The 26,379-nt window shown below is 42.8% G+C and overlaps 1 protein-coding gene across 1 annotated transcript in view; it reads left to right on the top strand.

Moving 5' to 3' along the window:
* abat (4-aminobutyrate aminotransferase) overlaps positions 1-26,379 on the top strand; it is a 73,475-nt gene that overhangs the window by 27,383 nt on the left and 19,713 nt on the right. The window contains exons 2-5 of the mRNA XM_080009077.1: positions 5,632-5,799; positions 11,956-12,053; positions 12,174-12,203; positions 14,666-14,783. Coding sequence (XP_079865203.1) covers positions 5,730-5,799; positions 11,956-12,053; positions 12,174-12,203; positions 14,666-14,783 — 316 coding nt within the window. The 5' untranslated portion in view covers positions 5,632-5,729. The remainder of the gene's footprint in view (positions 1-5,631; positions 5,800-11,955; positions 12,054-12,173; positions 12,204-14,665; positions 14,784-26,379) is intronic.

The following is a 26,379-nucleotide window of genomic DNA, read 5'->3' as shown; positions in this document are numbered from 1 at the left end:
GACATAGATTTTTCTATTACAGGCGCCATCGTTGTGGTCATTGCTCTCCAGCATGCTGCTCTAGTTGTGGCACTCTGGGACATGCCAGTGCTTGTTTAGTAGCAATGCTGCAAAAATGAAACTTAAAACGGTCAGGTTTGCCGGGTTAAAAAAAAAAAAATCCACCCGTCCCCCAACCTGCTGAGAAAAGCAACAACCCTCTTCAACACTTAAAAAGTATCCCAATTTCCCGGGAAAACCGCAGACCTGATGACTCTAAACACAGGCTCGACAGTGTATGTTTACACTTTGTTTGTTGGCTAGATATGACCCCTGATTCCCTACATGAATCTCGTAGTTACGTAGCAGCTCCTACTGTAGATAGGTGAGGTACTAGGATGCGTCAAATGCGGATAGCTGATTTCCCCACAGGGATTATTAAAGTACATAAAATGAAGAGAAGAGATGGCTCTGAAGGTCATGGTTAGTGTGGTTAACTCAGTGTCCCGTCCTTCCTTGTGTTAATTTCAGCCGGGGTCCAATAAGGTTTTATTTGTTAAAATGTAATTTATCGGTTTATTTTTCCTTCATGGCTACCAGTGGTGGCCTTTTATATCGATATTACTTTGTATCTCATTCTCATGGGGTCTGGTTACAGGAGAAAACTTTGTGACTGAGGCTGTAGCCCCTGTTAATGTGTGTCTCTTTCTTTAACCATTCAGTAAATATTGATGAGAAACTCCATATAGTTAGGGAAATGTTTATATTTTTTGAGAAAGGATGGTAGGATTATCTTGCCATTTGTTGTGTCAGCAACGCGCGGAAGGTTACACATTACGAAAATGGTTTAATAGATCTTCTAAGATTCAGTTATCATAAACCTATAAAACCATATTCATTCTGAGGATCTTGGGGCTATAGGCTGGTGAAGTCTAACTGCTAATACTCTCTTTCTTTTCTCTTATATGTCTTAGTCTTATTTTTCTTTCTTTGTTTCTTCAGTTATGCTTAGTATAATGTTATTCTCATTACCCTATGCGGACTGCTTCGTCCATAAACACAGTAGTGGCCGGCCAGCCCCACGAACCCGTTTTACCTCTTTCTTTGTCTTGGGCCTTGGACTGTTTGCCACCACCACGGTTTTAATCTCGGGTCAGACCAGTTCTCCACCCAAGTGGTACTCCAGATACCGTAACTCCCTCTACCTAACTGCACACTTCTTAGGGTTGGCGGTGATCCCTGCCCACCTCAGCGATTCTAGCATTGCGCCCACATGCTGCATGTGCAGCCCCCAGCTGTCTCTGTGAGTAATTATGTCATCTAGGTAGGCTGCGGTGTATGCTGCATGCAGACGCAGGACCCGGCCCATGAGTCTCTGAAAGGTGGCTGCCGCCCCTAACATCCCAAACGGAAGCGTGACAAACTAGTACAACCCCTGCAGAGTTGAGAAAGACGATTTTTCCTTGGACTCTGGAGACAAGGGAATCTGACAGTAGCCCTTGCTTAAATCCAGTGTTGTCAAAAAATGAGCTGTGCCCAACCGGTCAACAAGTTCGTTGACCTGGGGCATCGGGTACACGTCGAATTTCGTCACTGCGTTCACCTTTCGGTAGTTTACACAGAACTGGACAGACCAATCTGGCTTACCTACCAGCACGATGGGGCTGCGCCAGTCACTTGTGGCCTCCTCTATCGCCTGCATGACTTTGCGTTTATGTTCGGGGAGACTGTACAGCCAGGAGCGCACCTTTACCTCCCGGGGTTGTCTCCAAATGGTGGTGTATAAGGGACGTGCCTGACACGTGCCTGGCAAGGGGGAAGAAGACATCAGAGAACAGCTGCTGTAACACAGACACTTCTACGCTCTGGCCTGCTGAGAGGTGTTTACTGGACAGGGCCTGCTTGGCACAGGTAATTTTAGGAAGCTCCGGCCCCAACTCCTCCCCCTCAATCACTGTGGTGGCTAGAGATACGGAAACCCTCTACCTCCACTCCTTTAGGAGGTTAATATGGTAAATCTGACTCGCCCCAACCCTGTCTGACTCAACCTCATAATCGACGTTCCCAACCCGCGGTGTGACCAGGAGGGCTCCTGCCACTTAGCGAATAATTTAGAGCTGGATGTAGGGAGCAACACCATCACCTTGTCTCCTGGTGCAAATTCTCTGAGTTTGGTCCCTCTGTTGTATAAGTGGCGTTGACGTTCCTGAACCCGGCGCAAATTCTCCCCTGACAAGCGCCCCAGCGGGTGTAATTTTGGTCGCAGGTCCATAACACACTGAACCTCGTTTTAACTTGTGCTAGGCCCTTCCTCCCAGTTTTTTTAATAAGGTCTAGCACCCCTTCGAGGTCTCCTGCTGAAGAGAAGTTCAAAGGGGGAAAATCCCGTGGAGGCCCTGGGAACCTCCCGCACCGCAAACAACAGAGGGTCCAACCACTTATCCCAATTACGGAATTATGTGGAAGAACTTACGAACCATGTTTTTCAGCATCTTATTGAACCACTCCACCAGGCCGTTAGTCTGGGGGTGGTACATGCTGGCCCGAATTGAGCGGACGCCCAAAAGCCCTTAAAGTTCGCGCAGTGTACGTGGAATGAAGGTGTGAAGTGCCCTGGTCGGTCACAATTTCCTTCGGAGTCCCGACTCGGAAGAGGATTTGAAACAGCGCCTGTGCCACACTTTTGGCCATAATACTGCGCAGGGGAGGAGGGTTGACTAATTGGCACTCAGGACACGCGGTGCACTACCTACGCACATCTGCCCAAATGCCCGGCCATTAGAAGTGGGCCATTATCCATTGCACTGTCAATTGTGTCCCGGGTAACCGGCCATCGGGTTATGGTGAGCCGCCTGAAAAAGCGTTTCCCGGCGGCATTTCGGAACCGACAATTTGGTTATTTCCTCTCCTGATTGAGTGTCATGCCTCACTCAATACAATCTGTCCCTAATCACTGAAAAATACAGGTGAGTGAGCGCAGCGTCTGGGCGCATCAATAAGCCATCGATTTGAACTACCCACTTAAAGGCCCCACATAGGGTATCGTCCTGCGACTACCCTAGCAAAAAATCGTCTGGGGCGACTGTGAAGGAAATTCTTCTGCAGAGATCAGTGAGGTTAATCTGCCTGCTACAAGAAACCAACAACCGAGAATATTCAAGACATTTATTCAGCAGAATAAAGAGAGAGATTCAGTACTGCTACAAAGCAGCGCTCGGATCAATCTGATATCACAGAGAAAGACAGGAGGCTTTATACAGAAGAAACAGGGTGTGGTTTGGGTTAGAGGTCTCCGACGAGTCTGCCTCCCCCCCTTAACTGTCTTCCTGGGTGCTTCCTCCCCTAACTGTCTTCCTGGGTGCCCCCCCTTCCTAGAATGTAAATAACAGGTACTTGCAACCTTGACCTGGCAGAATGGGGGTTGCATGACAATACAGTTCCCCCAGGAGTGTCCCTCATCTCCATAGAAGGTAAACAAGCCAAGTGTTATCGGATTCTTTCATATTGGAATTGACATTGTAGGAGCAAAACATTTCTCTTTACATAACTCTGGGGGGTTCCTGGGGGGACAGACACAAATGTTTTAAAACCCCCTTTTGGAGGTAGAGGCCTTTGTCCTCATTCAAAATAGTTAGTCGTAATCATTTTTCCCTCACACGACTCTGCAGCAACTACTAATGGCCCCTCTGCATCCCCGTGCGCCACGCAACACTAACATTTCCCAATGCACCCAGTGCACTTCCCCAGCCTCCTTCATTAAAGCATCAAACCCTGGCCAATCTGTGCCCAAAATAAGGAAGTGCAATAGGCGGGAACTAACCACAGCCTTCACCTTGTGATTTTTTTCCCTCGTAATGAATTTCGAGCCCAACAACCGGATACGTGTGAATATCCCCATTCACACACCGAATCTCCACCTGTGACTTCTCCACCAAATCCTGGGGTCGACCCAGGTGTTGCTGGATCATCGGAGAACAGCCAAAGTCTGGAAAAGGCCGGTCGTTGAGCCACCCTGGGAACCCTGGGCACCGAAGATAGTCGAGGTCCTGCTGGCTCCCCCGTTGGTCCTGGGGGCGGCCAAAGGTGGCGTAGTCCAGTCCCCGGAACCGCAGCTGGTTGCCCCTCTGGTGTCCTCCCCACTTGGTCGAAGACTGCCCTCCTGACGGCGTGGTACTCCCAGCGGTTGGGTGCCGCTAAGCCATGCGCCCCTTGCTGCGCCTCCCCAGTCAGCAAGGGGAGCAGGCACGGCGCTTTCGCCTCGGTGTTCCGCCTGTCTGCCTCCGCCGTCATCTTGAAGGTAGCGAGGAACGCCTCAGCATCGTCGTCCCACATCATCTACTGTAGAATGGTGTTCAGAAGGGGGGCGCCCGGACTCTCCTCGCCCTGAATCCACTGCTGGCCACGTAGCAGCTCTGCAATAGCCTCCCAGTCCAGGGCATGGTCCCTCTCCATTTCCTCAAACTGGCGAGCCTGCGCTGCCAGGGCGGCGAGGGCGGCGATCATCCATTCCAACGGGGACGACGAATAGCCTTCTGTGTTGTCTCCCTCGATAGTCCCTGTTCAGGCGCCACTTGTGGACTGCTCCGCATTTCTCCACATCAATTGAAAGTGAAGAATCAGAGCTTCAAAACAAGGTGTCACTTGTGCAAATCAAGCTAATATTTTTAAAGCTATGACTTGTTAATGTCAAGGGTGTGGCAAACTGTGATTCTGAGATAATCACCTTCAAAATTTTCCAGTTTTATAAATGTGTTTCAGGATTCAAAGTTAATTTTACAATTTAGAGTTTTTTACTATATTTTCATCATTGATTAGTTTTCACAGTTTAGATTGTCATGGTAATTCAAAATGTGCTTCATCGTTTACAATCTGTTTTCTCCCAATTTTTGATTGGACTCATTCATTTGTCATTAATCAAATATCAAATGACACATTTGTGAGGTTTTTCCCCCCGTTGCTTCAAATTGAGAACACCCAGTATGTGAATATTTTAATGGGGGTGAAAACTTCAGACTTTTGTTCTACGGGTTTTCCTGTTCTATGGTTCTCCTGTCCCCTGTCTGAGCTCCCGCGTTTTGCAAGACATTTTCATAAATTTTCCATTTTCAACAGTGAATTTTTTTAAACCAATTGAATAATTAGTAAAATTACAAATAAAATAAAGATACAAATATGCAAAGCAGTCAAATATATACAGAATATACTAGGTGCGTACAGTATAAACTATTGGTATCCATCTACGACTCACTGCAAACCACACCGCATCTATTTTCCGTTAATTTATATTATACTGTATGATGTCACTTTGCTATCGGAATCCGCTCATTGCGACAATGCTGCTGAAATTAAACTGAATTAAGTGCTGCAGTGACCCGACTCAGTCCAGGATTTATGTAGTCATGGAGCGACATAGTATATGACGTATTGAAGATTTTTAAGACCCGTTCATATTTAAATGATGTGCAAGTTCATGTTTACGGAGTCCAAGGTAAAAAAGGCTTCCCCTCCTTTCCTTCCCCGCTTATTTATGGTCTTTCAATATGAGAGAGTGGACTTTATGAGCCCAGCCGCGATATACACTCTTGATTATCCTCCCCTTTCTTCTCCTCCATCTGCCTGACACTCCCTCCGCTCTGCTGCAACTCTGTTCAGGTGTCGCTTGTGTGAGCGCAGACCTCAAGGAAACACCAGAGCCTTCCCCTCATCCTCACTTGCTCTCCTCGCTCTACGTTTTGGAAGACCCGGCCAGAATGGCGTCCACCCTCCTCAGCCGACAGCTGGCCCTCTCGCTTCAAGTCAACCTGCGTCTGGCTGCGCCAGGTAATCCCGCTTTCACCGACATCAGTAAAGACTACGTGGCAGGTACTTCTTTTAATCCCTGGCCACTGGGAATGGGGAAAAGTCTAGGCATCGGAATGGGAATTTTGATTAATGGTGCCACGACGCAATTATTAAACAATACTCAATGCATTTAATTGTCTTCTTTTGGTGTAGATTAACATTACATTTAGCAGCCACTTTTTTCCAAACCAACTGTATGTCAAAGATGGTTTGATACTGTGACACAGACACTTCCATAATAGCTGTGTAATAAGCGAGATAATGTGCGGCCAGCCGGTCTTATTCAACAGTCGGGGATTATTTTGCGATAATGACCAACTGGCTGCATGTTATCCCTTACTTGTTGTATAGTGCATAACAGGATCATATAAAACACAGACTAAGCATTTTCTGAACCACTTCAACATAACGTAAAGAAAGCTGCCCCATATATACCTTTGTTTTCAACCTGAATCCTCCTGGAATGATAGCTATAGGTTTGACACTACAGCAATTGCAATAACATCTGGCAATGTGCTGTAATACAATTTTGCCAGCAAAGTGTATTACAGTGAAATGAAAAACAGTTTTTCATTGTGCCGTTTCTATCTTATAAGTTGATCTCTCCATGATCTCTTTCAAAATATTGAAATTGATCGTTCTTTGTTACATGAAATGGAATTTGTTTCATCCATTTGATTCAAAGGTGTTTTGTGGAAATCGGGATGGAAAACAGTTTCCAATGTGGTTTTTTTTTTTTTTTTTTTTTTTAACCCTGAAAGGGGTAAAGGTCACAGTTCTGTCGAAATCCACTTACATAATAAGGGTAAATGTTTGACCTACCTTTAGCAGTATGGGCCCAGACACAAAAAAAACTACCTTATAAGGTCTCTACCAAGGAAACAGATGGTCGCTTGGGGTGAATATCAATGATTTGCCGGCCCACTCCTGTTATTGATCTAAACTTCAGTCTGGCGGGAACTAGTCTTGCTTCTTCTGACTGGCTTGCAGGGGGGCGGGTGCTGAGGGTGGCCAGTTTTGCCGATGAGGATTAGGTTTGAAACGAGATCAAATCCAGGATTATCTATCCATCTAATACTGTTGCCCCAAACTATAAACCTAGTTCAGAGTTTAATTTGTTTGAATCTCAGTTTAAATATTTTACTTTTACTTTTAATCCCTATTGTTCCAGTGCTTCAAACACTGATTTTAAATCTGATTAGGGATTAATTAGGTAAACTTCGGCTGCATTAACTAAAAGAAAGCATCCGTTTTTGAGGTGGATGGACCAAATTAACCAAGTTCCTCTACAATTGCTCCTTTGGCCGAGACTTCATTACTTCTTGACAAATTACAGTGATTGATGTTGGTTTGCCTTTAATGTGAAGTGATAATGGTATGGTCCAAACATACTGTAAGTTCCTCATTTGGGCCAATAACCCATATTGTCGCTGATCAAGCCAAACCCTGGCATAAAAGGAAATGTGCCCAAGATAAGTTGAAGTAATTTTTTCAGCTTCGACCACTGCATCTCAACAACGGCCTGGGATGAAAAATAGTGAACCTCTCCTTATAAAAAAAACAAAAAAAACTTTTAATGAAAAGTCTCACTCGTCATAACCTCATCCCCATCATAATTTACCCCAAACCCAACCAAGTGAATAACAGCCGCAACAAAACAGAATGTTCTTCTAACCTCCATTTTTTTTTTACCGCAAAGGTTCACACCCTCACACAGGATCACATCCCTGTCTTTTCCATCCCGGTCTTAAATAACCATGGGGGACCCCTAGAGGGGTCTGTGTTAATTGGAGAGTCTGGCTGTGTCAGAGTGAAAAGCTTTTCCCAGATGACGACTGCACATGGGCGCAGGAGTTGGACGCCTCCGAGCCTTGTTGAAGAAATTCTCCTGCGTGGTTAGTGAGGTTAATCGCCCGATACATGAAAACAAAACTGAGAGTATTAAAGATATTTATTCTGCAGAATAAAGATAAAGATTCACAGCTTCTCAAAAGCAGTGTTCTGAACAGTCTACCCCTACTACTGACAAAGAGGGCTTTATACCGATGACAGGTTGTGTACCATTGATTAGCTTGTAATTTACAGGATGATGCCAACTCAGTCATCAATAATCAAATCAAATCAATCAGGAGCTCACACAGTGGTTTAACAGCCAAACTCACGTCACAGGTACAGTCTGACTATGCCATAAAACACACACACACAATGCTCTGTCAAGTTACCCTATCTCCACACAAGGTTGAGTAAGGATGGAACGGTATCTGTTTTTTTTCCAATAGGACAATAGGCGTTGTTTAGAAAACAGTCTCTTCATATAAACTCTGAGAGATTCGTTTAAAAACCCCAAGGCAATGTGTTTTAAAAGTTACACAACATACAAATACTATTGTCCTATATAAAACATGTAAAACATCGTTCACAAGATTGATCATGTGCATTTTTCTCTCCTAGCCTCATTTGCATAATTACAGTTACTTCATAACACTTAATAGTACATTATAATATTCATTTGATATTCTTATGAATATTATTCTTATTATTATTATGTATTGTCTCCTGGCAATAGCACCGTACAGTGCTCCGGACTAGTCCTCCATCTAACGGGTTAGATCTCCAGCCTTCCAGGTATTACAACTGTGCAGGATTCTGAAGATTGCTTAGACTAGGTAGCCAGTAGTTTCGCCCAGCTAATAACTGTCTCCTTCCTGAAGCCTCCCCTGTTTCAGCCCTAAATTATACCCCCTCAGTAACCCTACAAACTAAAGGATATAACTCAAAAGGCCACTCAAGTTAACGACAGCTCTATTCTAGTGAGTGCCAGTTGGTGTGGTTGCTGGGTTTTTATTTAACAACAAGTATACTTTTGTCCTCAGGAGATGTTTTTATATGGGGGCTGGGCTAACCATTTAGATCCTATAATGCACTCTTCCTAACTTTTTACCATCTACAAGAAGGGTACTTAGGCTTAGATGACTTGTTTCTCTGTACTAAATACAGGTAAAGTATTTATTGAAGCGTTGCGAAAAAATAATTACAATTTGTGTGTACCATGTACTGATGAATTACCTAATCAGTACATGGTACAGACAAATTGTGATTATTGGTATTAATATTATCAAACAATCAACCTGATCAAAATCGTCTGTGCTATCCTACTGGAATTTGTCCTAATGTTAATTGGGAGCCAGCCAAAGGACCTGATCAGGAACCTCCAAGCTGGCTTTACCAACGGCGATGGTAGCTGTGATGTCCTCCAGAACAGCCAGTACAAGGAGCCCCGTACCCTCACTACAGTTGAACAATCACTGCTCACTGGGGGGATTCCAGTGTCCTAATTGTCCAGAGAAGGGTTGGCGTGACAATGTCCCATACTTCAAGTTGCCTCTTGGTCCAGCGTTGTAATCCTCTTTCAGTTAATGTTGAATCTTCTCCGGAGCAAAGAATCCCGATGTATTCTGCTCGTCTCTACTTTTTAGAACTTCTGCCAACGTCTCTTTCCCTTTTGGATCACTTGATCAGTGACTCATGCTTCTATGGAAATAGCTGCCCTATCAACATCTTTCTCCTCAATGCTCCTTTGTGCTTTTTCAGAGATGATTTGTTTGGTACTTTCCACATGACTGAGGTTTTTTCCTAAAATGGCCGTCCCAGTTCCGCCCACATAAAGCCCCAAAATGCATGTAACTTTCTGACTGCAAACTTGACTTACCTGGTATATACTGTACTGTATACATCTTTTCTTTCTCTCCCTAATTCTTACACATCATCATCCCTTTAATCAAAATCTTTCCTTCTCATATTAAACCATTTGCTTAACATAGGTACATCATTGTCGCCTTGGAATTACTTTCCATTGTCACTTGTAGATCATAGAATATCATAACGAAATTCATGAACAGTTTTGTTACATCATTGGTGACATCCTTGTAAATGCTTAAATCATCTCATTGTTATTGAACGGATATTACATCAAGACATCTTTCTTTATTAATGCATTTCAACACATCTCATCTTCATCCTCGTCCTGTACCTCCCAAAGTATGGGTATGTCCATCAGCGAGTCCTGCAACTCCGAATCCAGAACCTCCAGTGTTATCCCCCTGCCTCGGCCATCTCTTGCAGTTCTTCACAGAGGCCTGCGAGGCCCTTGATACTCCTATCCGCTGCATCTATCACTTGGAGTGGAGATCTCACTGGGGAAATGTCCTCTACTTCTTCCATCCATCCTGGTGCGATTCCCTTTTCTGCACTACGTCTGCCTCTCGTGTAAACTTGGGTGGTAGCTGATCTTGTTCTTTACCACTTGTCCCAGCAGATGCCTTCTTCTTCTCCTGTCTTTCTTTCTCTTTTTCTTTCTTTTCTTCCTTTGTATGGGCCCTGGTTTTAACTCGTCTTGCCTGTGGCCTTCATTTCGCCGCTGCTCTTCTTCTTGGGCTTAGTTGAAAGTTGAATTTATGATGGGTGTAGGTTCTGGTGTGAAGTCTTCCACAGGAACCACCTCCTTTTCCTTACTGTGGTCTTGTCTCGGGTCTTTCCAGAGACGTTACCTCCATAGTTTACTTCCCAGCCCCATTGGATGCACCATATCCTCTAGCCTAAGCAGTCGCTTATCCCGTGGGGTTTAAAGTATATAAGGTGTCAGGGCGGTGGAAGCCCATATATCCTGGTCTTGCCAACAGTATTTAAAGGATTGTTTGGCTATTTTTATAATGTTTATAACTATTCATCGCACAACCTCGCTTTACTATTGAGAAAATTGACGCCCTGTTACAGCTTCTCACTGTGCTTAAATGCAGTCCAATGGTATTTAAGCCTTTGAAAAAACAGGTAAATCTCCCTTTTGTCATCTTCTACCGCTAAATTTTTGCTTGCTCATATCTCAAAATGATCAGAATCGGAATCTGTTTTTTTCGACAGGTACATTTACATATACTTGGAATTTTTTCAGGTGAGTTTTGACCGTAAGCACAAAAAAAACCTGACAGTGAGTAAAAATAACAGTTAAGAGAATAAAAAATACAGTTCAAATGTGTGTACCAACTATGCAATTCTTAGTCAAAAAACCCAGGTATGAAATGCAAGCTGAAATTATGCAAAAAAAAATAATAATAAAAAAAAAAAGAAAACAAATTATATATTATATATATATATACATTTATATATATTGTAATTTGATGACATAAATCAATCGATCAATAAAAACCAGACCGTACATTTATTGAAAATTTCAACTACATATCTCAAATTGGACCAGATGCTACGACCTGTGGTTCTGTAAGCCCTCCCTCTCCTCTCACTCGACATCCACTGATAGACAGCGCACTGAGCGATACTTTATTATCCACTGAGGTGTAACGCTGCATTGTGAGGTAAAATGGGAAGTGGGAGGGTTATCATAAAGCACAAAAATGTGACTGTAGTGTTAACATATAAAACGTAAGATGCACCAATCGATCAGCCATGACCGTAATTTGTTGGTTCTTATTGGCCGATGAGTGTCAAATATATCAGATTCTGTGCTGGTCAAATTTACACACCCTTTACTGTGCTCATGTACTTGTAAAAATACTCCAATACTCAAACCCGATAAAAGAGAGCAAAAGAAAGAAAATGTCGGCTGTTTGGAGATACTTCAAGGTAAACAAAGAAGATTAGATTAATTATTTATTCATCGCTTGACAATATTCTAACATTGTGCAGATTGTATCTATCGCTGTCACAGCGGAGCTCCGCTCTTGATGAAAAGTTTGACTCTTTTTTGAGATTTGGTTCTTGACGATCAGATCACGGGATGTGTTTGTCATCGATGTACAGGAGATCGAAAATCAGAATCTGCAGGTCAGACTTCAGAAAAAAATCTGAAATAGGAATCGGCCAAGAAAATTGCAATCGGTGCATCTGTAGTTGGTGTTTCGTGACTTTTCGAGATGTGTCATTTCAAGGGGTATAACCTAATGAGATTAGTTTGTATACTGTTTATAGTTAGCCGAAGTAGCTCGCATACATATGGAGTAATTTTGCTGCAGTTACACAACACCACTGAGACTCCCTGTTACACGATTGTGGTACTCAAAATATTTCCCAAGGTTGGCAGGTCTGCCTGAGTGATATCAACCTTGTCCTTGTTGCCCGCAGGGTGCAGGTACGTGAGCAAGGCAGCACACAAGACCCAGGTTGACTTTGAATATGATGGACCGTCCATGAAGACACAGGTCCCTGGGCCTCATTCGCTGGTAGACTCACACGCTCACATGCACATGCACGCATATTCACGCACTCGGCATATAATCAGGAGTGTACTTTACTGACCCCGTGCCCCCCCACCTCACCCCACCCCTTCCTGTGTTACTCAGGAGCTGACCAAACGGCTTGGGGAGATACAGGTAAGCTCTCAGAGCCAAGTGCATGTCATGTTTGTGCCACGTTCCCTAATAATATAGGGTAAAGCGAAACAATAGTAAAATTTTGTTTGAGCGGCAGCTTTGAAAAATTGCAAGGATGAATCGATGTTCTTTGTTAAATCTTAATTTCTAAAAGTAAAATTGCAATTATGAATTAGTCTAGTCTTGAAATCATATCTGAAGTCTGCATAGTCCGAGACCGAATCAAGTCAGACTAAAATTATTTGTTTTTACCGTTGGTTTCTCTAAGAAAATGCAATAAAATATGCAGTTTTTAAAATTTATAATGCTATTATATCTATATTTCTTTTGTTGTTGTTGCTGAAACCTACCATTAGCATTAGAAGCTGCTAACAACTGGGACAGATCCCTTTCCCTCTGACTCTCTCCACGAGGTCATAGATGAGCAAAGACATGTGCCAACAAAGCTAATTCGCTGCTCTGTGCCATATGCATTTGCGTGTCGCATCTTGCTTGATCTCAGTCCACCTACTTTTACTTGTTATGCAACAGCCCAGTTCAGTATATTCATGTGTATATGGGCGTGTGTGTGTGTTTGCTCGTGCAAAGGAGGTCACGTGCACATGTTGAGTGCGGTAGTGCATATGAACCTTGTCAAGTACTCTACAGTATGTATATATAATGAGACCAAGGGTGAAATTGTCTACCTTTCGGCTGCCAGAGGAAAGGGGGGGCATTTCCCTCACATCTTTAAGGGGTTATTATTTATTAGCTCAGTTGAGACCCCTTGTCTTCTGGTGTAACCCATCTTATGCAGACAAATGGAAGACTATGGCCTTATCTTTAATAGACACACTAATACAGTCATTGCTTGGCTGTGGTAGCAAGGAGAAGGAAATATTACAGATGGCGAGTCAATGGGTGAATTTCTCATTGAAAGTATGGGTGGAAGTTGTTAAATGTTTCCAACTCCAAAGATAGGTTGAACTGCTTAGATGGCCAGCATATGACCCTGACTTTACGCCAGCATTGCAAGACCATAGATATAGACATTGAATCTATTCTGGTATCTCTTCCATATGCAAGATTGTTTGAAAAATGGAAGCTTAATAGTTATGATAATATATGTCAGACATATGGATTGGATGGGCAGGACTTTTACCGGTATTTACATTTTCATGATTATTTTTGTAAAAAGGTAAAAGGTTCTAATCCAAGAGAGCCATCAATTGTTATCCTTATATTTATTTATGCTTATAACTCAGGAAACAATAAAGGTCTTATAAGAAAGTTACACGATGCCATCACATCACTGAATAAGGACAGTACAGACTATGTGAAACAACAATGGGAAAATAACTGGACATTGAAATAATTGAAGACATGTGGCCGAATGCCTGGGAAACACACCAACTCCCGGGCCTGGAGAAACAAAACTTGATTCACTTTTTTATCACTCCCAAACAGAAGTCTAAACAAATGGGCACTCAGCTATGCTGCTGGAGGGAATGTGGAGAAATCATGGTTGATTATGCTCATATTTTCTGGTCTTGCCCTTGTATTCAGACTTTCTGGAAGGAAGTAGCAACAATCATCTCTCAAACGCTGGGTTTTTGTATTAGTGCAACATTCACATCCCTCTATCTTAGACATATACCTGAGGAGCTAAGTAAAGATGATACCTACCTCCTAAAGATCTTGTTGGCAGCAAGTAAAAAGACCATTACAAAACACTGGCTTCAGAAAAACTGTCCCACTGCTGGCCTCTTTGTCAGTATTAAACACCTAAATCTTCTAGAACAGATGACCTACTCGATATGACTCGAAGAAGAATTGGGAGAAACAAGATGGGAAAAATGGTGTAATTATACAGCCAATGAGATAGATCTTTCATAATTTTTGTATGTACAATGTATGATTTTTTTTTTTAATTAGGCACATTTGCCTTGATTTACTGATTGTAAATTTACTGTGTTTTTTGTTTTCTTATTTGCTTTGTGCTTACGGCTCTTATAATGTGAAAAATGTTCATCAATAAAAACTCAAACTAAGGTCCCCCCCCAAAAAATACATTATGTGGCATTCTATACCAAATTAAAAACAAGTTAAGTAGCTAATATATTCATTTAGGGTGTTCGGTATCAGTGAGCCCTCCCCCAAAAAGCTGACCGTACAATACGGGTAAATGTGTCATTAGTTATTATGTGTCAGATTATTATTTTTTTGTTATGAAGCTATTTTTGTAGTCTAAAAGCATTTTTCCATATGATAAAAAATATTGTTTAGGAACTGGTATAGACATAGGGAACACTAATTACTCAAGGCCCCTTTCTGCTTTGAGTTCAAAAGAAAACAACCGAACAACCCCCCAAGCTAGCCAGTTTTGTGCTTTAAATATAAGTCAAGGCTAACCACAGTCAATGACCCTCGCTCTCAATTTGGAATTGGGGCTTTTTTTTACCACAGGCCTTGTCTCTCCTCAGAACGTTGCTGCCATCAATTTCTTCTGCAACTACGAGGAGAGCAGGGGCAACTACCTGGTGGACGTTGACGGCAACCGCATGCTAGATATCTACACTCAGATCTCTTCCATTCCCATTGGTGAGTACAAAGACCGGCGAGGAAGTTCAGATATTCGGTAGAAACCTCATTTGCATGTACATCCGCAGTCCATGGACAGTTTGTTAGTTGAAAGACAAATGAATATTCAAGCTGCTTCTAAAACAATCCAAGAGGTTTAATCAACAAAGGATATTTTGCTTTAAGTTAATTTCGGATAAAGCAGGTTCTACTGTATATATTGTGAACATCAACAACAAAAGCAGCTCTGAGAATTAAGTGATTGCAAAAGGCGTTTTGAACTCTATTTTGTCTCTCTCTGCTTTAGCACACGTTATTTGTGTGCTTCCCTAACAGAGCCATCCTGTTGGATGGAGTGGGTCACTTTATTAGTCACTTCATTCCCCCTGTGGGTTTTTATTAATTTTATTTTCAGCTAATTTAATGTAGCATGACGTAGATCAAACAACAACCAACGCATAACACACCAACATAGATCAACGCCATTACTTCATAAGTCCCATCTTGATCCATTTTATGTTTGTTATTATTTTTCTTCTTGCCACAGTACATCAATTTCAAGCTCTTGTTAAAACAAAAATGAGACGCAGTATTGTGATAATCCGAGATGACTCGGCCACCTGCCATAGAATAAAATAATTTCTTCACACTTGTTTTGACTCTTTTCGACTGGCGACTTTCCCCATTTGACACTTTTGAGAAAGTCCAGCCAACTGTAAAGAAAAATCCTCCACCTCCAAAAGCTTTCACTATTTCAGCCTTCCATTACTAATGCTAACTAGCAGCCTAGCGTTTGTGAGAATCTGGAAAAAATGGCATGTTTTTGTCACTGCGTTACAGGCCGTCCACCAACACACTGTTGTTATCAGTGCTTCAACTTTCTGAATAGAATCTAGTATAGTGTGGGTTAAAGGGATACGTTTTCATAGAATTTCTTTTTGTCTATCTTGCCCAAATTCTGGTCAGAAAGTAAGGCAAGGTTATTTATATTGCACATTTTAACAAGGCAATTCAAAGTGCTTTACATAAAACATCAATTGCATTAAGACAAAGTGAAAGTAAACCACATTATAAAAGGACATCATGAAAGAGTTTAGCCTTGATTTAAAAGAGGTGAGAGTTGCAGCAGACCAGCAGTTTTCTTCTCCATGTTTAGACTCTGGGGACAGAAAGCAGACCTGTCCCAGAGGACGTGAGAGGTCTGGATGGTTCATAACGTAGCAGAAAATCAGAAATGTATTTTGGCCCTATACCATTCAGTGCTTTATAAACCAACACTACTATTTTTTAATCAAATCTTTAAAGGACAGGAAGGCAGTGTCAAGATCTTAGAACTGGAGTGATATGATCCACTTTCTTGGTCGTTTCTTAATCAACTGCAGCTGTCTGATCGATCTTTTAGGGAGACCTGTCAAGACACCGTTACAGTAGTCTAGTCTGTGAAAGATAAATGCATGGACAAGTTTTTCCGAATTCTGCTAAGGCATAAGTCCTTTAACCCTCTGGAGTACCTGCTGAATTCAGAGAAAATTGTGATTTTGGTGTGGTCTGATATTTATCTAAATATAATCAACTTAACACACTCTTACTCCAAAGTGGTTGATATATCTATATGAAAGAAAATAACAGCTACATTGATATGCCATGAATAATTTGGTCAGTATCATTATGCAGCTTTTAGATAGATCCAAATCACACAAGATATAAAGAGTATGTTTTTGTATTTTGTGTTGCCGCCAGAAATGTCACCACATACTAGAATATATTGACAAACTGTTTTGTCAATACAAAAATTGTTCGTCCATGTCTTTGGGATAGAACAAAGTCAAAATAGTTGATCAAATCTAATGTCTAAATAGGTAAAAACAAGGTTTTATCACAACTGCTCACAACTTTATTTTAGTTGACCCAAGGTGTCAAATGAGCCATTAGCTAATGACCTGAAAATTCATGACCCCCTGGTGGGGGCCATTAGAGGTGGTGATCTGCAGCAAGCTGGGCCCTCTCTCTGTCAGACCCTCAGACAACAGAATGAGGCTGTAGGCTAGTGGGAGTGGGGCAGTGTAATAAATGTTTTTTTGTTTTGAAAGGTTTATTGGAAACATCACACAAACTACATACAAAAAATCCAAAAACTGGTTTTAGCTTATAGGTGAGAAGAGCAACTCTAGAACCAACAACCACGTTCAAGTCAAATGAAAATTTGAATTCATGAACGAGAGGGAGAGAGTGAGAGAGAGTGAGAGAGGAGTAGGAGCATGTGGTCTTGGCCTGCTAGCTGGTGTAGGTGCAACATGATTTTCTGTGGCAGCTTGTAGAGGTGCTCTCATACTGTAAAAACAAATAAAAAAAAGTGTAAGGAAATGTGATTTACATCAGACATATCTCTACAGATACATACATCACACCTGGCAAGGGAATGCCACATATTACATACAGCTCACCAGCTTATAGACTGCACACACACACACACACACACACACACACACACACACACACACACACACACACACACACACACACACACACACACACACACACACACACACACACATACACACACACACACACACATACACACACACACACACACACACACACACACACACATACACACACATACACACACACATACACACACACACACACACACACACACACACACACACACACACACACACACATACACACACATACACACACACATACACACACACACACACACACACATACACACACACATACACACACACACACACACACACACATACACACACACACACACACATACACACACACACACACACACACACACACACACACACACACACACACACACACACACTCACACACCAAATTCTTTGGAAACATACCTTTGTCTAGGAAGACTGTGTAGCTGTTGTGTGGCAACTTGGAGCGGAGGTTTTTTTGTCACTGTAACCATAAGTAAAACAAAAAGGTTGTAAGACGCAGGCTAGGGCAAACTGGAGAGGAGAGCAGAGCTGCATAAAGGCTGCGTGCTATTGTTTTCAGCTATCGCCTGGACGTGCTGTACAATGCTAAGCTGGCTTAGTAAAAGAAAAATCCCATCTCTTTATCCTGTAGCTGCCGCCAATAACGTTAGCTAATTTGACAGTGTTATCGTCGCGGCAAACAGGATTCCATGAAATGGTCTCTAGTTAGCTTAGCTAGCTACTCATCCACCTATTACTCTGGCTAGCTAATGTTAGCGTTAGTGAACGGCTGTACAAGACGCAGAAATCATCGTCACGTTAGCTGTGCTATTCTGGGGTCACAAATCCATTGACACGATAAAAGTGACCCACCGCGTACTTTAGGGTCATTTGGCAGCTTTTGAGATTTTTTTTTTCCCACATTATTTGTGTCACTTGTGCAAATCAAGCAAATATTTTTAAAGCTATGACAAGGGTGTGGCAAACCGTGTTTCTGAGATAATCACCTCCAAAATTTTACCCACACCAGGTTCATTCAGCCAGCTCCCAGAATGCAAATGGGTGGGCGGACAAACAAAGCCTCATGGCTACTTAACATACTGCTGAATGGGCCAATCACGAACAGCTCATCAACAGAACTAATTTGGTTTTTAAAAATGCTTTATTTAACATTAAGAATATACACGTTTTATAAAAGTGGAATTATTTTGGAGTTTAAAAGTACGGACAACACAAAATGTAGAGTGTAAATGTAAAATGTAGAGTGTAAATGTAAACGTGGGCGGAGCATGCTGTGGGCGGAGCATGCTGTGATCTCGCAAGAAGACGGAAGTGAGTAGTGAGTGGAGACCCAACGTGGAGGCGCCCTGCTACACTAACTAACGCACCGGTAGCGCCACCTCAGACAAAATAACAAAGTGAATTGCAAATAATATTTTTATTTATATATATATATAAAAAGGGAACACTGCGCAAAACCAAAGTGGAGGACCTCGAGGATTATATTGATTTTTTTTTATAACGCATACGTGATGGAAGACGACCAGGGCCGCAATAATGTATGTGACAAATAATCTCTTGAACTTGAACTTGAATAATCCCGCGAAAAGGAAGAAGACTGACTCAGCAACGGACACAGATGATCTCATACCGGGTGCCGTAGAGGTTAGTGTCTTGGATGAGATTAACAAAAAGCTGGACATGCTCGGTCCGCTTCTCCAAGACATTACCGAGATCAAAGCCAGTCTTGATTTCCTGCAGTGCATGGTCGGCAAGATGCAAAAAGACAACGCAGATCTAAAAACCTCCACGAAGCGTCTCACAGCGGAGATGGAAGTTGTAAACAAAGAAAATAAAATAATGAAGGAGACTATCCTGGATATACAATCCAGAAGTATGCGGGACAACCTCATATTTTCTGGGATCCCAGAGAACAACATCGAGTCCCCAGAAAAATGGTGAAAGACTTTCTCCGCACCGCCCTGAAACTCCTGACGGGACACCCTGAAGCAGATCACCTTTCACCGAGTTCATCGACGAGGACACCGCGTGGGGAACCATCCCCGCTCCATCATTGCCAAGTTTGAACATTTCAAGCACAAGGAGCTTGTTAAAAGCAAAGGACGGGAGCTGAAAGGAACAGCGCTGGGCATGAACGATTAATTCCCCCGGGAGATCAACGACCGACGGAAAGTGCCGTATCCTGTTCTGAAGGAGAACCGGCAGAAGGGTAGACGCGTATCCATGGTTGTTGATAAATTATATATAGACGGTCTCTTATGCTGAGACTCCTCCACCACACCCTGGTTATTCTGATCATAATGTATGTATTCTTGTAATTCTGGTTATTATATACTGCAAGATGTAGGAATAGGCATGCTATCGATGTCAGGATTTAAAATATCGCTCACTCTCATCTCACCTTCCTAATTCCCCCTCCGTACTTCTCTCCTCGTCTCACCTCCCTAATCCCTCTCTCCTTACTTCTCCTATCACTCTCACTCTATAATGTCTTTCACATTATTTATGTCTAATCAGGCAATGTTCTGTGTTTATCTTTGTCAACTTGTCATTTGTTTGTGTCGTTATGTATCCCTACAAACGTCCTACAATACTATGGCAGTGAAAAGGAATGTAAAGGAGGAAATCCCAGACTTATCTATGGGAAAGCATGGGAACGGTAGTATAGCTATTGCCTTAGATGCACTGTGCCATCACCCCCTAACTAGCTTCAATGACACCCATTAAGTTTGTTAGTTGGAATGTGAGAGGCTTGGGCTCACCTGCTAAACGTAGCAAAATCTTTACTCACCTCACCAAGATGAACCCCAGCTTCTGTCTACTGCAAGAAACCCACCTCACTGCATCTGAGCACCTCAAACTCAAAGCTAAATGGGTTAATCAGATGTTTTCCGCATCATACAACTTAATAAAAAGGTGTATCTATATTGATCAATAAAAGTATCCCATATCAAAATATAACCACAATATCAGTATCAATATAACCCTAACCCTAACCCTAACCCTAACCCAGAAGGGCATTACATAATGATTTATGGGATTTTAGGAAACATCAAATTAACCATAGCTAATATTTATGGCCCCAATGAGGATGACCCAAATTTCTTTCACAATATATTTTCAAAACTCTTAGAATTCTCTGAATCAATTATCATATTGGGAGGAGACTTCAACACAGTGCTGGATCCAAATTTAGACCGTTCTCAAGCCAGAAATATTCACAAATCCTGGCGTTCGTTGGACACGATAAAACGATATATGAGTGATCTTGCTCTTGGGGATTGTTGACGATCAAATAACCCACATTCCGGAGAATACACATATTATTCACCACCCCACCAAAGTTTCTCTAGAATCGACCTTTTCTTGACAAGTAACTCTGCACTGTCCAAAATCACGAATCCAGAAATCCACCCTATTGTAATTTCCAATCACGGGCCAATTAGTTTCAATCTGATGAATTAAACAAACCAGAATCCTCCCGGCAGGTGGCGGTTTAACACTTCACTTTTGACAGACACTTTTAACCATTTATTTTCAAGAGAGTGGACTTTCTTCATTGAACTGAATGACTCCCCAGAAATATCACCATCCTTACTTTGGGAAACAGCTAAGGCAGTTCTAAGAGGTAGTATTATTTCATTCTCCACTCACAAGAAAAAGAAAGGACAAGAATGCCAAAATAAACTTCAACAGCAACTAAAGGAGTTGCACTCCCAACAAGCCCACTCATCTTCTGAGCAAATTCGAAATGAGATCAGGACAATTACATCTCAACTTGATACTAAAAGACACAATTCCTTATGCAACGAACAAAAGCAAATTATTTTGAATTCAATGACAAATCAGGTAAATTTCTTGCCAATCAATTGAAACGTGATAGAGAAAAATCACTTACTAGCCATCAAAGATCCACAGGGTTTGAATAACATACTCTCCGCAAGACATCAATAACATATTTAGAGACTTTTATAATAACCTGTATCACTCAGATAATGAATCGAATATATCAAACATTTACTCATTCCTTGATGATATTGACCTTCCTAAACTTTCAACGGAGCAGGCTCCCACCTGAGATCAACCACTTACTCTTGAAGAACTCAGGAAAGCGCTCTTCTCTATGCCCAACAATAAAACACCTGGATCAGATGGCTACCCAGTAGAATTTTCTAAACACTTCTGGCCACTTATCTCCCCATTATTCATCAGAATGGTTACAGAGGTCAAGTCAACCTCCACCATGCCTCCGCACATGAATACTGCTCTCATTTCGGTTTTGCTCAAACCTAATAAGGACCCAACCCACACCTCCAGTTACAGACCCATAAGCCCTTATTAATTGCGAATTTAAGATTATGAGTAAAACCCTGACCAACAGAATTGAAAAAGTAATTCCATTTATAATTCACCCAGACCAAGCAGGCTTTGTCAAGGGCAGACACTCATCCAGCAATATGCGTCGTTTATTCAGTCTGATCAGCATATCTAAAAGGAACAACTTTAATACTGTTATTGCCTCTTTGGAACCCGAAAAAGCATTTGATAGAGTTAATTGGATATATCTCTTTTCAATCCTCAACAAATTAGGCTTTGGAAAGTCCCTCATTCAATGGATCAGAATCCTCTACAACTCTCCATCTGCTTCTGTCATCACCAGTGGTTATACTTAACAGCGTTTCACTCTACAACGTGGCACAAGACAAGGATGTCCGCTCTCCCCTTTACTATTCGCCATCTTTGAACCCCTTACGGCGGCTATCCGTCAAAACAATACATTACATTTAAATTAAGTCATTTAGCAGACGCTTTTATCCAAAGCGACTTACAAGGGAGAATAACATTCAAGCTACATTGCAACAGAGATTAGTGTAACAACAACATTAGTGTAACAATAAATACTGCAAGGTGGTGCTAAGTAATTGTAGGTTAGGACAGGAGGTACTCACTGAAGAGCTGGGTCTTCAAGTGCTTCTTAAAGACAGAGAGGGAGGTCCCCGCTCTGGTCATTTTTGGCAGCTCGTTCCACCAACGTGGAACTACAAATGAGAATAGCCTGGATTGCCGTGGCTGTATGGCCGGCAGAGCCAGGCGACGCTCATTTGACGAGCGCAGCATCCGGGGGGCAACATGTGCTCTTACAAGAGCATTTAAGTAGGCGGGAGCATTCCCAGCGATCACTCTGTAGGCCAGCATCAGAGACTTGAACTTGATGCGGGCGGCTACAGGTAACCAGTGGAGCTCGATGAGCAGCGGAGTGACATGTGCCCTCTTTGGCTGGTTGAACACCAGTTGCGCCGCCGCATTCTGTATCATCTGTAGTGGCTTCACCGCACAGGCCTCAAGCCTGTTTAGAGGGCGTTGCAGTAGTCGAGACGGGACATCACCAAGGTTTGTACCAGCAGTTGAGTGGCATATTGGGTCAGGTACGGCCTGACTTTTCGGATGTTGAGTAGTGCGAAGCGGCAGGACCGGGAGACGGCGGCAACATGGTCCGAGAATGTCAGTTGGTCATCAATAATGACACCTAGATTCCTTGCAGCCTTGGTAGGAACAAGAGATAGAGTCGATTTTAATATCAATGTTGTGATAAATACCTTGTTTGGCCGGGAAGACCAGCAGTTCCGTTTTCGCCAGATTTAGTTGAAGATGATAATCCTTCATCCATGTGGATATGTCAGCGAGACAATCCGAGATCCGCGTCGAGACAGTAGGGTCGTCGGGCGGGAAGGACAGATAGAGTTGAGTATTATCCGCATAGCAGTGATATGAAAAGCCATGTGAGCGGATGATCGGGCCCAGTGAGGTGGTGTATATGGCAAAGAGGAGGGGTCCTAGCACCGAGCCTTGGGGCACCCCTGTGGTGAGGTTGTGAGGCACAGACAGCTGGCCTCGCCATGTCACACCGAACGAGCGCCCAGTAAGGTAAGATTCGAACCAGGAAAGTGCACTGCCCGTTATGCCCATACTTGAGAGTATGGACAGGAGTATGCTATGATTGACAGTGTCAAAAGCAGCTGATAAGTCTAGCAGAATGAGAACCGAGGATCTGGCAGCAGCTCTAGCAGTTTTTAAGGCCTCTGTCACAGACAACAGGGCTGTTTCGGTGGAGTGACCACTTTTGAAGCCAGATTGAAGTGTATCAAGAAGGTTGTTTCTTGACAGGTACTCTGTAACCTGTCTAGAGACCGCCCTCTCTAAGGTTTTGGAAAGGAATGGGAGGAGAGAGACCGGCCGATAGTTTTCTACTTGATTGGGATCGAGTGAGGGTTTTTTGAGCCGAGCCGCTTTGAAAGCGGAAGGGAAAGTGCCGGAAGTTAGGGAACAATTAATCATATGTGTGATTGCCGGGGTGATAGTCGGTGATATGGCTTGAAGGAGGTTAGATGGGATCGGATCTAGCGGACAGGTAGTAGGACGGCTACATGTTAGTAGTTTAGATACCTCACTTTCAGCCAGGGGGGTGAAACCAGGGAGCGATGAGCCTAGGGTTGGAGAAGACAGGTTGTGAGTAAGTTGTTTAGTGAATTGGCTGCTGATGGCTGCCACTTTGTTAGTAAAAAAGGAGGCAAGGCAGTCAGCACTGAGGTTAGTAGCTGGGGGAGGTGGTGGAGGGTAAAGCAGAGACTTGAAGGTGGCGAATAACTTACGTGTGTCTGTGGCACCATTGATCCTATCTTTGAAGAAGGCCTTCTTGGCAGCAGTGATGCTGGAAGAGAAGGAGGACAGCAGTGTCTGGTAGCTTGCAAGATCCTCAATTGTTTTGGATTTGTGCCATTTCCTCTCGGCTGCTCTGAGGTCAGTGCGCGTTGTCCGGAGGGTGTCAGTCAGCCAAGGGTGCGACTGGGTTGATCGAGCAGGTCTGGTGGATAGTGGACACAGGCTATCCAGACATGAGCTCAAGGTGGAGCAGAGGGAGTCAGTGGCATCATTTACCTGCAGAGAGGAGAAAGTGCCGTGGGGTGGAAGAGAAGAGGAGAGTACAGAGGAGAAGTGGGTGGGAGACAGGTTGCGGAGATTGCGGCGGATAGTTACCATGGGTGGGGAGGTGGGGGGTTGTTTTGGTAGCTGGACATTGAAGTGGATGAAGATGTGGTCAGAGAGATGAAGAGGAGTGACCCTTAGGTTGTCCGTGGTGCAGCTCCTAGCAAGAATGAGATCAAGCTCTTTGCCAGCCTTGTGCAGTAATATTGTAGGCATACAAACAGGAAACTCTGTTCACAAAATCAGTTTGTGTGCAGACGATATCCTGTTGTACATATGGAGCCCAATATCATCCCTACTGGAGGTGTTCAATCTTATATCTAAATTCTCAGCTATCTCAGACTATTTAATAAATTGAATTAAAACCACAGTCTTCCCACTCAGTGGGGGGGGCTGTAATTCTGCAACCCAGAAACTTCACTTAACCATCACAACGGGCAATATTAGATACCTTGGTATTGATATCTCCCCCAATCGATCAGATTTGTTTACCCGTAACTTTACTCCATTGCTCAAATCCATTGAAGAAGACCTAATTCGATGGAACAACCTACCCATCTCACTAATTGGTAGGAAAGCAGCAGTGAAAATGAATATACTTCCAAAAATGAAATATATTTTCAATGACCCCAGTGCAACCAACCGTACATTGGTTTAATACTCTAGATTCAAGAGTCAACAAATTTTATTGGAAAAACAAGAAACCGAGAATTAAACTAGCAACACTACAGAAAAACAAAGACTGTGGAGGCCCGGCAGCCCCAAACTTTAGATACTACTACCTAGCAAACCATCTTCAATTTATAATTAAATAGTTACAACCAGAGCAACAATTGGCCCTTGGATGGCGAGACATTGAACAATCTGAATGTCAGGAGTTATCATTATCCATTCTCCCATTCCTTACTGAATCTATAAGGAAACATAATTGCTTTAAAAACCCATTTATCGCAACAACTCTGTCAGCCTAGTGGAAGTTCCTCAAACTCAGTGGTCACACTATCTCCAAACAAATTCACGCCAATCTGGCACAACCTAGATTTCCTGGTTAAAAACAGACCAATAATCTTTAGGTCTTGGAAAAGACAAGGAATTACTCATCTGGAACACATTTTTGAAAACAATTCGCTTCTATCTATCCCAACCTTAACCCGAAGGTGGCCAAACCCATATCGGTGGCCACAGCCTCCTTCAATTACAGCAGTCTCTAAAAGTGAAAATCAAATTGACAAACAACATCCTACAGCCACCTGAAATGATTGAACATCTCACTCATATCAGTCACTTGAAAAATCCCTTTTCCAGAATATACAAACTTTTCTTGAAAACAGACGACACCTTATCTTTACCTACAATGGAATGAGAAAGAGACCTTTCTGTTCCCACCGATATCAACCTGTGAAAGCTTATTTGCAACAACACCTTTTCTATGACCTGCAACTCCAAAATGCAACTCATCCAATATAAGATTTTGCACAGAGCCCATATCACGGAACACAAAATGTTCAAAATGGGTTTTGTGGATGAAAACATTTGCTCTCACTGTTCCCTTGATAGCAGAGATGACTACTTTCATGCCTTCTGGCTCTGCCCACCTAGCCTAGCATTCTGGACCAACATCACCAAGAAGCTATCAACCCTTCTGGGTCACAGCATTCCAGTCTCCCCATCTATATGTCTTCTCGGTGACCTCTCCCCAGTCGACCCACCACTGAAACACCACCAACCCATTTTTATCGCCTTAACAATGGCCAAGAAAACAGTATTACTCAATTGGAAAAAGAGAGATAATCTCACCACATCCCAATGGTTGCAGTTATTTATAGATTACATCTCAATGGAAAAACTATTGGCAATATCCCAAAACAATGTTGATTCATTTAATGAAATATGGGCTAGTTTTATCACTGACATAACTCCATCATTTAATACTTTAGTCTTCCTATGTCAGTGCAATGTCATTGTGCTTTGGGGCATGTGGGGGTCCTCCTGGTCCGCCCGGGGCTCCGCGGTTGGGTGGATGCCTGGGCAACTCTGGGGACATCCATGGTGCGTGGGCCTGTGTTCTTGGGGGATCCCGGGGCCCCATGGGGGAGTTGGGTAGTGGTGCCCAGTGGAGCTGGCCTGTCTCCGGGGGGCGGGGGGGGGTGCCGCCCTCT

Source organism: Zeus faber (genome assembly GCF_960531495.2).
Source record: "Zeus faber genome assembly, chromosome: 11".
Lineage (NCBI taxonomy): Eukaryota > Metazoa > Chordata > Actinopteri > Zeiformes > Zeidae > Zeus > Zeus faber.
This window is presented reverse-complemented; position numbering and strand designations above follow the sequence as displayed.